This window comes from Balaenoptera ricei, chromosome 13 (genome assembly GCF_028023285.1).
Source record: "Balaenoptera ricei isolate mBalRic1 chromosome 13, mBalRic1.hap2, whole genome shotgun sequence".
NCBI lineage: Eukaryota > Metazoa > Chordata > Mammalia > Artiodactyla > Balaenopteridae > Balaenoptera > Balaenoptera ricei.
Window position 1 is genome coordinate 11,145,944 of NC_082651.1, and position 17,071 is coordinate 11,163,014.

Genomic DNA, 17,071 nt, shown 5'->3' on the forward strand with positions numbered 1-17,071 from the left:
CTGGTGCATGTTCTCACCTTCCTTCCCACAATAAAGTGGCCAATTTGCTATCCAGCTCAAGTTCCCAAGAAAGAAAATCAAAGTACCTAACTGTCCCTGCTTGGGTATAAGCCACAACGTCTGTTTGTCCTTTCTTTAATAGAATCCCCAACTTTTAGCTAGGCTTAAGGCTGCCTGGAGTAAAAATGACATTTCTCATCGTCCCTACCTCTTGCCAGGGGGATGAGAGCAAAGTGATTCTTAAAGGGAAGAAGAAACTCCTCCATGATGGCTGGAACGCAGGCTAGTCATTGCGGATGGTGTGGACAAGGTTAATACCCTAGGAACGGCAAACCAATAAGACAGAAGGAACTGAGCCCCTAACATTTTGGTGGAACAGAGCTTGGGCTTTAATGTGGGAGAGATGTAAACTCCTGTTTTGTAGAAGCCACTATTATACTGGGTTTCTGCTATACAGATAATTATGCTTATCTCCTAATTCATCTCTAGGTTGGCTGATTTTGGTCCAATCAGCTAGGGCTGGGAGGAGAGGGTGCATGTGATAGAGAACACAGCCCTACCAGCTCAAGCTGGAGGGAACCAACACCCCCCCCTCTCCACCCCCACCCCCCATCAGCAGGAGGTATGGAGTGGGCAGTTTCTTTCAAAAAATAGTGTGTGAAAGGTACCACCAGTTGACATATCTGGAACACCTGGGAATACCTTTCTTCCTTTTGTTAACTATCACCATGAAATTCCCTTTCGTTACCAGATCAATGGGCAGTTCTCAGTCCTCTTCACTTTACCTATGAACAGTAGTTGGTAAAACGGACTAGTCCCTCCTGGAAACACTCTGGTTTTCCTCCTTGACTGGCCACTCCTCAGTCTCCTTAAGTAGTTCTTCCTCCTCTTCTCCCTAGCCTCTAAACTAGTAGTGGTCAAACTATAGCATGGTCAGGATCACCTGGAGAGCTTGTGAAACCATAGTGCCGAACTTCACCCCTATTCAGGATGTCTGAGGTGGGCCTGAGAAATTGCATCTCTAAGAAGTCCCCAAGTGATGCTGAAGCTGCTCATTTGGGAACGAACTAAATGTTGGAATATCCCAGGGCTCAATCCTTGGACTTTGTTTCTTTTCCAATCAACACTTACTGCTTGGTGATCTTGTTCATTCTAGATATTCTAAATACCATCCAAATTTAGTCAACTCCCAATTTATCCCTCTAGCCTAGGCTTCTCCCCTGACCTTGAGCTGTCTCCTCAACCTCTTTACTTGGATGTTCGGTAAATATCGCTGATGTAGCATGTTCAGAAGTGAACTTTTGATGTCTTTCCTCCCCCACTGTAGTTTTCCCCACCTCAGTAAATGGCAACTCCATCCCTCTATTTGCTCTGTTCAAACACCTTGGAGTCACCATTCTTCTCTTTATCTCACCACCCACATCCACTTCCTCCCCAAATCCTGTTGGCCATACTCTCAAAATCTATGCAGAATCTGACCACGTCTCACCACCTCCACTGCTACTACACTTGTCTAAGCATCCATCATCTGTTGTCTGGATCGCTGCAAATGCCTGCTAACTGCTCTCACTCCTACTCTTGCCCTGCATATTCTAGTCTCAACACAGTGCTCCCCTATCTCAGAGAAAAAGCCAAAGTCTTTACAGTGGCCCGCAGAGCCCTTCAAAATCTGCATCACTGGGAATTCCCTGGTGGTCCAGTGGGCAGGACTTGGTGCTTTCACTGCCATGGCCCGGGTCTGTGCGGTGCAGCCAGAAAAAAAAGTCTGTATTATCCACACCCACTAACTCTCTGATCTCATCTTCGACTACTTTCCCCTCCTTTGTTCTGCTGCAGCGACACTGGCCTCTTTGTCACTTGTCAGTCAAGTGAACATGCTTCCACTACGGAACCTTTGTGCTTGTTCCCCTGTCTGGATATCCTTCCCCAGATGCCCACATGGCTTGCTCTCTCACCTCCTCCCAGCCTTTGTTCATCTTCCCTGTGAAGCCTTCTCTGACCACACTATTTTTTTTCCCCATAGCACTTATCGCTTGCTAACATATGATTATTAATTTTGTTTACTAGGTGTCTCCAACACACATGCACCACAGATTAAGCTCCATGGGGCAAGGAGTATCACTAGAGTATTTACTGGTACTTAGATGATCAACAGCTGTATGAGAGTATGCTCTGTACTTGTAGAGAAGGAATAAATGCCTGCAACTAATATGGCCCTCATTGCTTTTCTTGGCTCTCATTTGTGTGCTGTTGGAAAACCTGGACTTCCTTTATAACTCTGCTTTTATTTGCACAGGCCCAACGTTTGAACGGACACTACCAGCTGGCCCAAGTGCATAAATTGGTGTCACAAAGCAGCACAGAGGAGTTGGAACCCCTTGGGATTAAAAACCCATTGGTCCCCAGTGAGTTCCCATTGTCTCTTAAGGGAGGATTGACCTTGAGCTTTCCTAAATTTATTAAAGTTCCTAAGTTTAAATTTGAGAGTCACTGTTTCCTTCTAGTCTGTCTTTGTGTTTGCCAAAACAACCTGCCAGGAAAGCATCCTTGCCTTCCTCAAGAAGCTACGGTGCCATCAAAGGCCATGAACTTTGACGCGAAAGTTGACGTAAAGAGAGGTAAACAAGGAATCCGTTAATAACCATGGAAGAGGGAAAAACCAAAAAGTAAAGAAAGGGTTTGGGTGTCAAACAGGTGGAGGTTTGAGGGACATGAGATTCAAAAGAAGAGAGAGGTGCTAAAGGTCTCAGGCAGTCAGAGAGGAAGGCAGACTTGAGACAGGAAATCGAGCTTGGATTGAAATAGCAGAGGGAATAAATCAGGCGTGAGTCCTGTGCCTGGTCACGTTACCTCTGGGCCTCTGCACAGACCCTCAGCTCTTTGCTCCATCTCAGCTGCCAGAGCCTGGAAGCGTGCTCAGCCTTGTGACTGCACCACCTGCAGCGGGACAGTTATTGGCCTGGGCAGGCCAGTCTCTCCCCTTGCTTGCCACAGGTCAAATAACTGCACACTGCAGGTTCCTGGCTCCTGGTACCACGCCCAGACTTGTTGATGTGCCACACGATGGGTTGTGGGATCTGGCTATGATGCAACCTGAAAATGCGAGGAAGATGGAAGGGATCTGATCAGATAAAATCCTTCTGCTTCTCTGCCCATCACCTGCTCCAAGGCATGGTTTCTCCACGTAGACTGTCTGGAGAATTCTTTTTTTTTTTTTTTTTTTTAATTTTTAAATTTAATTTTATTTATTTTTTTATACAGCAGGTTCTTATTAGTTATCTATTTTATACATATTAGTGTATACATGTCAATCCCAATCTCCCAGTTCATCCCACCACCACCACCCCTCCCTGCCACTTTCCCCCTTTGGTGTCCATACATTTGTTCTCTACAAATGTGTCTCTATTTCTGCCCTGCAAACTGGTTCATCTGTACCATTTTTCTAGGTTCCACATATATGGCTCAGTAAGTTGAACTGCTGATCCTAGGGTATTTGGAATTGCTGCTTTATTACTAAGCAGGGATTCTCAGAGATGTAGGTGTAAGGAAGCCAATCTATGTCCCCACTGTGTAGGTGAAGATAGGACAGTCTTCATTTTGGTTTCACAGATACTTATGTTGAGGGCAAGAAGGACATCACGTCTAATAGGACATGGTGGCCCTGCTTTCAGTTACATCCTCATGTCAGCTGCTTTAGTCCTGAAGGATGACCCCTCGTGGGTGAGCTATGTCTGGAGTTAACTTTGGCTTTGTGGTATTCTTTGAGATTAGACATGGCCGCATCTCCTGGTTCACTGTGGTTGACTTCTTCAGCCTGGGACCCCACCCAGCTGCCATGGCTGCAGCTGGCTTTTGCAACTGGACTTTGAACTTCTGGTATGAATGTGTTTCCCTTCAACAGCTATGAGTGAATATATGATGAGAAAGGGACGGTATTGTGCCCAGGGTATTGATGGAATGACAGAGCCAGGCTAAGGCATCTTAGGGACCAATGAGATTAAAGATAAAAACAACCACTACCCTAGAAACAAGAGCAGTTGGGTAGAAACAAGAATAGTCGGGTGATGGGTTACTCTACCAGAGCCCAGAGGTCAGGTAAGAGGGCAAAAGAGGCAAACTCCAGGGAAACTGAAGGTCCTGAGGAGCTAAAGTGAAGAACAAGAGCATATAAACCAAATCAGAGCTCCAAGAAGCTCCAAGAAGAATGAATTAAGAGCTCATAGCACAACTACAGTGAAGGTATTTGCATTGCTAAATATATTAGCTTGATGTTTATTTTCTTACTGAAGTTTCTAGTTCTAGAAAGTGCATTGGATTTGGGACTCAAGTTTTCATGACTAGACAGGTATTCATTCATTCGGGAAATATGTAGTAAGTGTCAGGCACCACACTGGGGACACAGCAGTGCACAGATATGAAATCGTTCCTGTCTCATGGAGTAGTCAGTCTAGAAAAAATAAATGCATGCATGAATGAATAAAATATATGATGCCTATCTTAGAGTCCCCTTCAGACACTTACAGAGCATATTGATTGGAGAGGTTATGACCAATTTGGGGATCCTCAGAGTATGATCTTAAATTTGAAGCATCCTAGGGGAAATCTATGGCACAGTCCATTGAGGCTATTTATTGAGACCATGGTACCAAATGGAGGCATGAGAATAAGCAGTAGTCAGAAATGCTCAGACATAAATCTTTATTATTTTGAATAAGAGCATCCTAAGTCTCTATGGGGGTCCCATGTCTGGCAGAAGCACCTCTATGATATTCTGAAGCCTGTTTGGTATAACGTCGCTAATGCTGGATGATAGATGATTTGCAACTGAACACTTTCCCGCACACACCGCATTCGTAGGGCTTCTCCCCAGTGTGCACCCTCTGATGTTGAATAAGTCGTCTTTTCTGGAGAAAGGCTTTCCCACATTCAGTGCATTTATAGGGCTTGTCTCTACTATGAATATTCTGATGCTGATTAAGGGATGAGCGGTCAAAGAAAACTTTTCCACACTCACAACATCCAAAAGGAGTCCCTCCAGTGTGGGCTCTCCTGTGGCGGAGGAGCGAGGAGCGGTCAGAGCTTTGTCGCACCCCTTGCACCCAGAGGGCTGCTCTCCGCTGTGAGTGAGCTGGTGGCGGGCAAGGATGCTCTTCTGGCTAAAGGATGTCCCACATTCTGTACACTCATAAGGACTTTCTCCAATATGGGTTCTCTGATGTCGTGTAAAAGAGGATTGGACAAAGAAAGCCTTGCCAAACTTGTTACATTTAAAGGGCTTCTCTCCCGTGTGAGTTCGCCGATGTTCAGTGAGGGTTAATCGGTCATAGAAAGTTTTCCCACATTTGCTGCATTCAAAGGGGTTCTTCCCAGAGTGAGACATCAGATGTTTCTAAGACTACTCAGATAGCTGAAGGCTTTCCCGCACTCTTTACAATCATAGGGCTTCTCTCCAGCGTGAGACCTCTGATTGCAAGTGCGGGACAAGTGGTTGAATAAGGTCTTCCTACATATGCTGCAAAGCTTCTCCCTTTACTGTTGGTTTTCTTAGCAGGAGTGGATCCTTGCCTGGAGTCCTTTTCCTTGGGGGAGGATTTCTTCAAAGTCTCCCCTGAAGGATTTTCCTTCATCGTGCCCTCAGGGTTTTCTGGGCCAAGTACAGGACCCAGAGGACCATCTTCTCTGAGTTTTTCCATTAATGTCTCTCGTGACTTTACTTTTTTAGAAACATCCTGCCTTTGAGTTGAGTCCTGGCTCTCAAGTCTAGCCTTCTGGTCTAAAACAAATAGAAAACAGAGATATAACTGGGTTTAGTGCCAGTGAAAAAGAAAACATTGTAGATGTTAAGAAAAGAACGAATACAAAATATTGCCTGGTTTATTGGTAGCTCCTCAAGAGAAAGACATCATGGAGAGGGTGAAAAATGGCAGAAGAAAAGAGAGGAATAGAGACTGGAAGTGGAGGGTGGGCATTTAGTCCATTAAAAAAGTTTCAGTTATTCATTCACAGATATTTACTAGGTTCCTACTAAGTGCTAGGCGCTTGTAAAAGTCACTGGGATTCTAGGGGCTTCCCTAGTGGTCCAGCAGTTGAGACTCTGTGTTTCCAATGCAGGTGGCACGGGTTCGATCCCTGGTCGGGGAACAAAGATCCCACATGCCTTGGTGGCACGGCCAAATAAATAAATACATAAAAGAAGATTAAAAAAAAAGTCACTGGGATTCTAATAAACAAGACAGACACGGTCCCTCTCCTTGTGATGCTTGTATTCTACCACACAGAAGACAAAGAATAAACAAACAAAATAGAACAGATGGTGAAAAGCACAGTGAAGGAAATAATGAATGGGAGTTGGAGTGGGGCCTTCATTAGAGGGACCCTTAAGAATGGTCATCTAGAAGCGACATTTAAGCTGAGATCTGAAAGACAAGGTAACCATATGAACAGCCAAAAGAAGAGAATTTCAGAGGGAGATACAGATGCAGAAAAATAGGAGAGACACAAAGAAGCACAGAAATGACCGGGCAGTTTGTTATGTGTCCGTGAGTGTAAACAGCAGAGAGTAAGTGAGGAGACAGGCTAGCACCTGAGCAAGGGAACTGTCAGTGACTATGAACGGTGTTTTAGAGGAAGAGGAGGGAGATATGGTAAAGGGCAAGCAGGAAAGATAAGAAATGTTAGCAGAGCTGAGATAAAGATAGGTCTCGGAACTTCCCTGGTGGTCCCGTGGTTGGGACTTCACCTTCCAGTGCAGCGCTGTGGGTTTGATCCCTGGTCGAGGAGCTGGCATCCTGCATGCCTCATGGCCAAAAAGCCAGGGCATGGAACAGAAGCAGTGTTGTAACAGGTACCAATAAAGACTTTAAAAATGGTCCACATCAAAAAAAAAAAAAAAAAAATCTTAAAAAAAAAGAAAAGATAGGTCTCAACCCACCCTCAGAAAAAAACCAAGAGAAAGGGCCTTGTTATGCACAGCTCCACTAATTCATTCCTCTGACAAGTATCTGAGTGTGTGCTACATACCAGGTACTGTTCAAAACACTGGGGATACAGTAATGAACAATATAAAACAAGAATCTCTCATGGAGTTTACATTTTAATCGGAGAGTAGGTGTGGACAGACAATAAACAAAATAAAGAAGTAAAGATATAGTATGTTAGGAAGACAGAGCTGGGAAAAGAGCTAGGTCGTGCAGGGGCTGGAGATGGGAAAAGGATGGAGAGAGTTCACTTTTAGTTAGGCTGGTCAGGGCAGGCCTGACTGAGAAGGTGGCACATTTGAGCAAGAACTTGAGAAAGGTGACAAGAAAGCCATGTTTCGATCTGGGGGACAGGTTTTCCAGGCCAAGGCCCGGTATGGCAGGGACCATCCCCACAGGTCTATGAGACCCCAAGGAGCAGGATCTAAGTGAACTGTCCAGCACAGTCCCACCTGCCTGGCTCACACATACCTAGAGAAGTACCTCCTGGGACTTCTTTCTCTTCCGCTTCCTGAAAATCAAGTTTCCACGGCTCTTCACCTCTCTCCAACTGGAAAATCACATCAGGTTTAGGGGCTAGAAGTCCTGTTCACAAAGAACAGAATGAGAAATGGCTGTTTAGGATGGAAATTCATTCATCTCAGGGTTTAATAACAGCCCCTTACTCTCTAGAGAGGAAGATGGAACTGTCCAGAAAGCATACGCTAATTTCTAGAATAAGACACTAATTTCTATTCTCTGAAGGCAAGTCAGGACTGACTTTCTAGAAAATCTGAATTAGATCTTTTGAAGTAGTTCACTTCTTTTTCCCAATAAATATCTAGAAACCTCCCCCCTATGGAATTGGTATTCCTGGGGGTTTTGGGAAAATTCTTGGCCTAGAGGAGTGGAATATGGAGAAGGTTCTGCACCTCAAGGAACTAAGGTGAGGAAGACACCCTGTGTCCTTTGGTAGTTTTTTAAATAATAAATTTTATTCCCTTAATTATCCTTCTGTGCAACTGTACTGAATTTGATGAAGCTACTAATCAAACTGGAAGAGTTTTAGAAATATAATTCACCTTTCATACAGTTAATATAAAACACTCAAAACTGAAAACATCAATAAAATTTTTTTTATTCTCAAAAGATAAATTATGATGTCTTTGGCTTTTAAAATTTTCAAGTAGTGGCATTTATAAAGCCTTGATTTTCTACATTTAGTTTTTTTTTTTTTTACATTTAGTTTTTAAATGCATAATTAAATATTTAAGACATACAAAAGGCATAAAAACTAAAACAAACACCTATGAACCCACCATCTAACTTAAGAAATAAACATTAAAGCTAAGATTGAAGCCCTTCCCTCATCCCCTCCCCCCTTCCCCCCATGAGGTAAACACTACGCTAAATTTGATGCTAATCACTCTATGCATTTAAAAATGTTTCATCTTCTTTGCACTTTTTAAAATACTTTAAAATATTCTGTATTCATTGTAGATAATTGAGAAATGCAAAAAAGAGAAAAGGAAAAGCCACCCGCAAGCCTACTAGTCAAAGATAATTAGGGGTAAAATTTTGGTGTAGATTCTTCCAGACTTTTTCTATGCAGATAGATATATGTTGTAAATGTACTCAAGTTCCAATCATTTTGTATCCTGCTTGTATCACTTAACAATATATCATTACTGTTTTTCTAACCCTATAAATATCATCATTGTCAAGGCCCATATTATACTGTAGTCCATTATGGATATACAATTCATTTATCTAAATGCCTATTACAAAGTATGTATGTTGTGTCCATTTTTCACAATTCTAGGCAAATTGAGATAAACATTTATCTGATGTTTTTCCCCTTAGGACAATTTCCTGAAGAGAGGGTACCCATTTTCAGTTTTATATGATACAATTTTTTTACTTAAAGCTAGAGTCTCGTCCAACCTTCACTTATCCTATAGACTCCATCCAGATCAAAAGGAAACTCTTGGCCCGGGGTTTCCCTCAGGCTGAATGATGAGACTTCACTGGCATGACAGCCACATCCTTGGCCATTTTTCTGCACGTTCTTGTCCCTGGCCTTAGGAACTTCTGTGGCTTGGACTCAGCAGTCTTCCTTAATGCTGTTCAGATGTCCTGTTCTGCTTGCCATTCTTTTGGTCCATTACTGTGGTCTAGGGAGTTCTGGGATTATCTCAGGCTTTCCTCTCTCATTTTAAAAACTGTAGGTGGTTACTTTTCCTACAAGATGCTGTATGTTTTCTCTATATCTTACCTTTCCTTCATTGTTGTTCTTTTTTTTTTTTTCATTGTTGTTCTTTATGACTGTATTTCAATTTCTTTTCTTTTTTTGGCTGCATTGGTCTTCATTGCTGCACGTGGGCTTTCTCTAGTTGCGGTGAGCGAGGGCTGCTCTTCGTTGCGGTGCGCGGGCTTCTCATTGCAGTGGCTTCTCTTATTGCAGAGCACGGGCTCGAGGTGTGCAGGCTTCAGTAGCTGTGGCACGCGGGCTTAGTTGCTCTGGGGCATGTGGGATCTTCCCGGACCAGGGATCGACCTGTGTCCCCTGCATTGGCAAGCGGATTCTTAACCACTGCACCACCAGGGAAGTCCCTTTAATGTCTTTTGAGTGAGTTTTGACATCAACAGGAACCTGTTCTTTACCTCTTGGTAAGGAGGTAGGATTTCATTACTACTTTGCTAGGCAATATATCTTAAAGCAGCTCCTTGAGGCATCTACCAAATCCCAGTAGTACTAGGATGTCACTAGTTAAACACAAACAAACAACAAAAAGTATATAAACTCACAAAGCATTCTTTCATCCTTCCCGGGAATCTATTCAAAGATGTACAATTCTGTCCCAGTAAGAAAGGAAGGACCATATTCTTTACACACACACTGGATGGCAGATTCTGAGTCACTGAGGAAAGTCATGCTCACCCAAAGAAACAAAATCCTGATAGTTCTCCAGCATCACCTCCCTGTAAAGGGCTCTCTGAATAGGAATCAGCTGCTTCCACTCATCCTTTGAGATCTTCACAGCCACATCCTTAAATTGGAGTAACTTCTAAAAAGACAAACATATTCTTACTTATGTGTCTTCTTTTATGTATCACTGAGGAGGCATAAAGACCACAGCACTGGAAGACAATGGAATGGATAAGAAATGGTTTTGATGATGTCAAGAGGACTGGATATTTTAAGGAAGAGGTACAGGTCTGTGACCTGAGGCATGAAACTCTTGGTTATGGCCTCATACCATCGTGCCCATGGAAGAACCTCCAAATTTCAGGGACACTGTTATGTATCCTCAATTTTTTAAACTATAAAATGAAAGAATTAGATTAGATCATCTTAAAGTCCCTTCCAGCTCGAACATTTATGGATCCATGAGATCTGAGCCTGACCAACTGGTTCTCAAGTCAAGGGAAGACCCATGATGGGTGTACCCTCAGTTGAGGATACTTTAAAGCAGGGGTCCCCAACTCCCAGGCCGCAGACCAGTACCGGTCCATTGCCTGTTAGGAACCGGGCCGCACAGCAGGAGGTGAGTGGCAGGCGAGCGAGCAAAGCTTCATCTGTATTTACAGCCGCTCCCCATGGCTCTCATTACCGCCTGAACTACACCCCCGCCCCCGCCCCCGCCCCCGGTCTGTGGAAAAAGTGTCTTCCATGAAACCGTTCTCTGGAGCCAAAAAGGTTGGGGACTGCTGCTCTAAAGAACCGAAACTAGAGAAATGGCATCAAAGACACAGCGCCTCTTTGAAAGGCAAGATAACATCCTGTCCAGACTAGAAGATTCAGACTATTTATATTCTCATGAAAGAGAGCCCATGGACCACCAGACTCATTGCCATGGACAGAGCTGCCTCAACTCTCTGCTCCCCAGTGATGATCAGCTCATGAGGGGGCCGGTTGCCAAGGCTTTAGGAAGGGTGACTCAGAAGGAAGGTCTCTGCAGCTGTGTTGTATGGCTTGAGAGGAGAGAATCTGGAGCCAGACAGGGTACTAGTGAGTATTCTCTACAGAGCCCACCTTTACCAGAACGGGACCAGTCTCCAAGGCATTCACTCTCTGGCTGGCAAGGAAGCTTCAGACTGAAGGAGGTCCAACTCACCTGCCATCTGGCTGTTAGCAGCACAGCTGCCATTCTCTCCTCTTCTGTGTTCTCTTGGAAAAGGACCAGTCCAGGGATGGCAGAGCTATAGACAAGGAAACACGGAGAAGAATCCCATTTTGCAGTTGTCAGACCCAGGCTAGAAAATCTCTACCTAACAATGAGGTGTGAAACGGCCTTTACTCCCAATACCCTACTAAGAGCAAAGCAACCCCAGAAATAAACTCACCCTTTCCCAGGGGGTGTATATTATGGATATTGCCAAAACTGTGTTCTGGAGTTGGCAGATTCCTGGGAACAGAACTCTATTCCCACATCGGAAAACTATTAAAAATCAAATAGTTTACACTGAGGTTAATTTTTACCCCATTTAATATATCTACAATCAGCATTGTGCTCTGTAGTATTTTGACATAAATAAACATTTAATAAATAACTCAATTGGACTTTTCAGTTATGACCCGGAGGATGCTTCTACTAATATTTTCTTTAAAGCTAATGCCTGTATGGTCAAGAATAAAAAAAAGTAAAAGCAAATAGACGACTATGTATTAGTCAAGTTTTGTTTAGTTCTAAGGACCAGAAATATATTCAAGCCAGTTCAGGCAAGTGAGGTGTTATTTTTAGGGTACAGTGGGCATTATAAGGACACTATAATCAAACTGCATCCAGGCCTCCTGAAAGTTGTAGCCCCTACTGGGATTTAAAGAGCATTGGCCTCCTGTCTTAATTCCTTTGATTGCCAGGGGTCTCAAGTACAGGTTTAAGAAACTGACTGGGTCCCATCCAGCCAAGAGAAAGGCAATAAGGGACTTCGCTGGCGGTCCAGTGGTTAAGACTCTGCGCTTCCACTGCAGGGGGCGCGGGTTCGATCCCTAGTTGGGGAATTAAGATCCTGCATGCTGTGCCATGTGGCCCCCCCAAAAAAGAAAACAAACCAAGAAAAGAAAGGGAATCAGAAGCCAGATGCTAGAAATTCCAGCCAGTTTCTTTGTTAGGGTCATTTTTAAAGTTCTTGCAGAACTAGGAGGCTGTACTCAAAATGATACTACTCAGTGGTCAGTCCAAGACAATACAATTGCTTCTCCAGCAACAAAGGGCAGCAGAACCAAGCAAGATGGATAGACTGACCAGAGCCCTGCAGCATTGGCTGTTATCACAGAGGACCATGGGAGATAAAGTATTAGCCAGAGAGCTAAGGACTGTTATAGTCACCTGCAGAGGCAGGTGGACCCCACCCAAACTTTGGTGCCAATGTTGAGACTGATGATGCTACACCCACACACACCAAGAGTATGAAAAAGATTATTATTTATTTAATTGAGGTCTCCGGGAAGAGCAGGGCAGGCCTCTCAAGCAGGTTCAAAATGGCTTGAGAGAGCAAGGAAAGAAGACTGGCCTGGGTTTTTATCGTGGTTAGGGGATGGGGCCAAGGTGAGGGTTCCCACATGCCCATGGGAATGGGCTTGTGTGGTTTGAATCTCCTGCTGATGTCAAAGGAGAGAACATTCAGGCTTCCTCATCAGCTTGTTCAGGTGTGGGGCGTAAGGGGAAAAGGGAGAGGTGAGGCTTTAAAAAGCTGTCAGCAGTCAAATATCAAAAAATGGAGGCAGGCTACACAGAGTAACGATACATCCAGGGAAGGAGGGAGAATCTATATCCCCTTCTCTCCAGTCCTTCTCAACCTTATGACATTACAGCACCTGGAAGACATAAGAGGTAATAATATTCTCAAGGGAAAGATTCGTTCATCTGTCAGAAGTTTTAAAATGAAAATCTGAAAGACCCTTCAAGGAGTGGAGCCAAGAATAATGGTCTCCCCAAGCTAGTCCACAAAGAATGCCAGAAAAATATTCTCCTGGGCTTTCATCACAAATGCTATTGCAAGATGTAGTCAGTAGGCAGTAGAGAGGGCAGAAGGGTAGAAAGAGGAAAAGGAATTAGAAGTAAAGGCACCCATCAGTACCCACCCGAGGCTGACTCCATGTGATACACAGCTATACAATCCAACGGGATAAGGCACATTTGGCACCATCTTCTGGATTCCAACTATGGTTATGACCCACTACCAATCAGATTTAATTTCTATTTTTTAAAATTTCTTTTGTTAGTAGACTCGTGTGCCTGCTGGATATGGAAGAAACAATGATGGTGCTATACATCTTTATCTCTTGCTCCTTGAGATCTCTAGACAGAGAACCTGGATATACCATTTTGAACCTTTAGAGTGGCCAATAGCAAGATTACATTTATACTTTCTGTGTGTGCAGGGCATCTGACACGTGCCTGGAGGTGACTGCAAATGAGAATGGTGCTGGAACAAAGGCTGCTCTCTAAAGCCATCAGGGAACATGAGTCTTGTGTCTTTCCATCCCTCAAGAGAACGTTCTCAAAATTCTCCTCTGTACAGACAAGTCCTCCTGGACTTACTGATGTAATACCCACAATTAACCGGCCCTGGTCTCTGTGTCTCCTACTTGAAATTCTCGAGACACTATTGATTGTTGGCCATTGAGAGCCTAATGACCTTAAATCATTAAGGTCATTTCCACCTCTTGCCCAATCAGCTGTGGCCAAGGAGCGAGGTTGGGGGGGTGAGGAGTTCTTGGAGAAAGGGATTAAGCCAGGCCTGGCCAGGCTTACTATTCTATATAAAGTAGCTTTCTTAGTAGCAGTATTTCAAGGTGAGTGACAGGCAGCTATTGTTCTGTCTCCTGAGATCTGCCAACAACACTTCACACTTTTTAAGGAAAATCTTTACCCACAACTGAACATTTATAAAAAATGACTTCACTTCCCGGCCAAAGCTGATTGGCATCTGAGCCAATGAGAGTCTTTACCCTGGAATTTTGGAAGTGGAACCAAGAAGAGGTCTGTCTCTTCTCATGAGGTTCCACTTGAGGGAAGGAAAACTTGGGAGCCCTTGACAGTCACATTTTGTCACGCCATCCGAGAGCAGAAAAAGCTAGTCAGGGCTTCCCTGGTGGCGCAGTGGTTGAGAATCTGCCTGCTAATGCAGAGGACACGGGTTCGAGCCCTGGTCTGGGAAGATCCCACATGCCGCGGAGCAACTAGGCCCGTGAACCACAACTACTGAGCCTGCACGTCTGGAGCCTGTGCTCCGCAACAAGAGAGGCCACGACAGTGAGAGGCCCGCGCACTGCGATGAAGAGTGGCCCCCGCTTGCCGCAACTAGAGAAAGCCCACGCACAGAAACGAAGACCCAACACAGCCAAAAATAAATAAATAAATAAATAAATAAATTTAAAAAAAAATTAAAAAAAAAAAGAAAGAAAGAAAGAAAAAGCTAGTCAGCAGTGACAAGAAAATATGAAACATAAATATATACAGAAGTAGAGGCGAGGGGTTACAAGAGGGCCCTGAATTTGTTCCGGCCCCTGGTTCCAGTTTACAGGCACACCTGCAGTCTTCTCCTTGGGTTCCGTGACCTATCAAGTATTCTCAAAATGAATCCCCTTTTTACTAGTCTGAACTGAGTTTCTGTAATTTGCAACCCAAAGAGACCTAAGACAAGGAGCAAAACCTCCCAGTTCCCTCACCTGAGGTTTCATTGTTCATGTTCTGCTACCAAGACCTCTCTTCTTAGAGCTCTTCGGGGTCCTGAGGATACAGAGAAGACACAGCATCCAACGTGGCTCACAAAATCAATCTCAAGATGCCCACCAGTGCCATGAAAAGAAACTATGCAAGTTTCCAGCCAAGCCTATAAACTCGTTTCCAATCCACTCCCTGATGAATCCACATCAAGAAATAAAGGGTCAGGGTCATTTATCTTCTTTGAACTCTCAGATTTCTGTCTCAATCACCTAATATAGCCTATCTTATACTATAGTTATTTGTATTTTTGTTTTATCTTTCTAAGTAGATGATGAATCTTGGGAGCCAAATCTTGCTTTCCTCAAAGAAAAACTACTTCCACATATTTGGTACTCAAGAAATCTTTGCGGACTAATTGAAATGCCAAGTTTTGCAAGAAAGCCTGATTGGTATTGGAAAGCGGCACGGAGGATGAGAAGAGGAGAGCCTTTGGGCAGCTGCAAGAGGCCGAGTGGAAGGGGTTGAAACCCTGGACCATGTGCAGGGAACCCAGAGAAATGACCCATCAGGTGCTTTCCGGGAAAGCTGGATCAACAGGATTCAGCGGAGCCAGTTCAATCCAGGTGTACTGGGCCCCTAGGACGGGTAAGCAGGGGGACTGCACGGCGAGTTTCGGTCAGGAAGCCTAGGGGAGGGAATGCGCCGTCCCACCCGGCGGACAGCACTGCTGACCGTGGCCCTGCGCACCCCCAAACACGACACCTAACACTCGGGGGCCAGGCTATCGTGACCTCGCTTCACTTCGCAGCCACGTCTTCACCCTGAGTCGTGCTGGACCCGCAGCTAGCGCTTGCTCCCCTGCCCCGCCGCGGGCCGGTTCAAGGTCAGCCGGGGAAGCGGCGGCCAAGGATAGTTCGAAAACACCCCATTTCGGTTCCACCCTCAGGTCATGGCGCTACGCATCCCTCCCTACCTCCCGGCCCCTTCCTCAACACGTCCCTCCCCGGCCACCTCTCCCACCACACCCTATCCTAGGTCCTCACCCAGGTGGCCAACCCGCTCGCGGCGCCGCGTGAGGCGCAAAGAGCGCAAAGCGCCTGCGCAAAATGCGCTCGGAAAACTACGATCCCCAGAAGGCCTCCGGCGTAGCGGCGATACTAGGCCACGCCCACTGAAGACGCCCCGCCCCCTAAGGTAGCAACGGGGTATTCGTGTCCATCACTTAAAAGGTGCAACCTCGCCGTTTTTAGTAAATATGGAGGAAAGCCGATGAGTAAAGAGTCAAAGCGGTCTCATAGCCCTGTTCGCTTGCCCCAGCTTGGCCCGTCACCCTACCGCGGATGGCTCTGTTTCCTAGGCAGCTTGCTATCCAATTCTCCAGAAGGATATTTTTAAGCATTTTCTACCCTTCTCAGGCACCTGCTACTTCATCGTCTCCCTCCCTTCGGGAGGGTGTGGGTGGGGAAGACGCCTCAGAGTTTCCATACTTGCCCGTAATCAAATCTACAAATCTGCCTTTCTTCACCTCCATTCTTTCTGCCTTCTGTAATTGTAACAATAAACAGAGCTACACCCGGGGTTCGCAGTTGTAAAAGTCAATAAAGCACCTTCAGGCTTAAGCAAGTTGGGGAAGCATTTTCTGTCTCCTATACCTAAAGCATCCTGATAAATGTTCACATCTCTAACATTTTAAAAGAAATCTTCCCTCAGTGTCACATCCGCCTCCAACTACCATCCTCTCTCCTTCTTATCAAAGCCAAATTTTCAGCATTGCGAATACTTGCTATTTTTACCATACACATCCCACTCATTCCTCAACCAAGTTTATTCCAATATGACTTTGGCGCAACCATTTAAGTTACCGACAAATGCCAATAGACTCTTTGTCCCTTTTGACCTCTTGGCAACACTGAATGCTTTTTGACTATTCCATTTCTTGAGAATCTTTTCTCTTGAATTCTGTGACACTGCTCTCACATGGTGTTCCTCTTACCTCTTCTATTCACTCTGCTTTAAGGGCTCTTCCTCTCTTCATGCCCCTTAAATGTTGGTGTTCCCCAAGGACCTGTCCTAGACCCTGGTCTCTTCCTACACTACACCTTCATGAGCAATTTCCCTCCACTCACATAGTTCCAGATATCACCTATATATCTGGGATCACTCTTTTCCATTTCAGTCTGCCTATAGAACATTCCCATATATGTTTGGATATTTCACAAGCATCTCAAACTCAATATATTCAAATGAAATCACTCTCTACCCTCATGTGGAACACTTTGGGTGCACCACCTTATTCCTTGGCCCAAATTTTACCCCAGCCATGCTACAGCAATCACTTTTGCACAGATACAATCAGATAACACCTCATCTTGGTTGTATCCCATACTTCTCACTTTCCTCTTGGAGTTTCTCTGACTCTGCAACCAGGGAAGACTACAG

General features: G+C 44.7%; 1 protein-coding gene across 1 annotated transcript; it reads right to left on the minus strand.

Annotated features, from left to right (window-relative positions):
* Positions 1 to 4,681: 4,681 nt before the first annotated feature.
* On the minus strand, positions 4,682 to 15,702 carry LOC132347128 (zinc finger protein 2-like). Its single transcript, XM_059893545.1, has 5 exons — positions 15,676 to 15,702; positions 11,075 to 11,159; positions 9,898 to 10,024; positions 7,449 to 7,562; positions 4,682 to 5,773 (listed from the first exon to the last, which is right to left on the minus strand). Exons 2-5 carry the CDS (start codon positions 11,105 to 11,107, stop codon positions 5,400 to 5,402), a joined length of 648 nt encoding a protein of 215 aa, XP_059749528.1. The 5' UTR covers positions 11,108 to 11,159; positions 15,676 to 15,702; the 3' UTR covers positions 4,682 to 5,399.
* Positions 15,703 to 17,071: the final 1,369 nt, after the last annotated feature.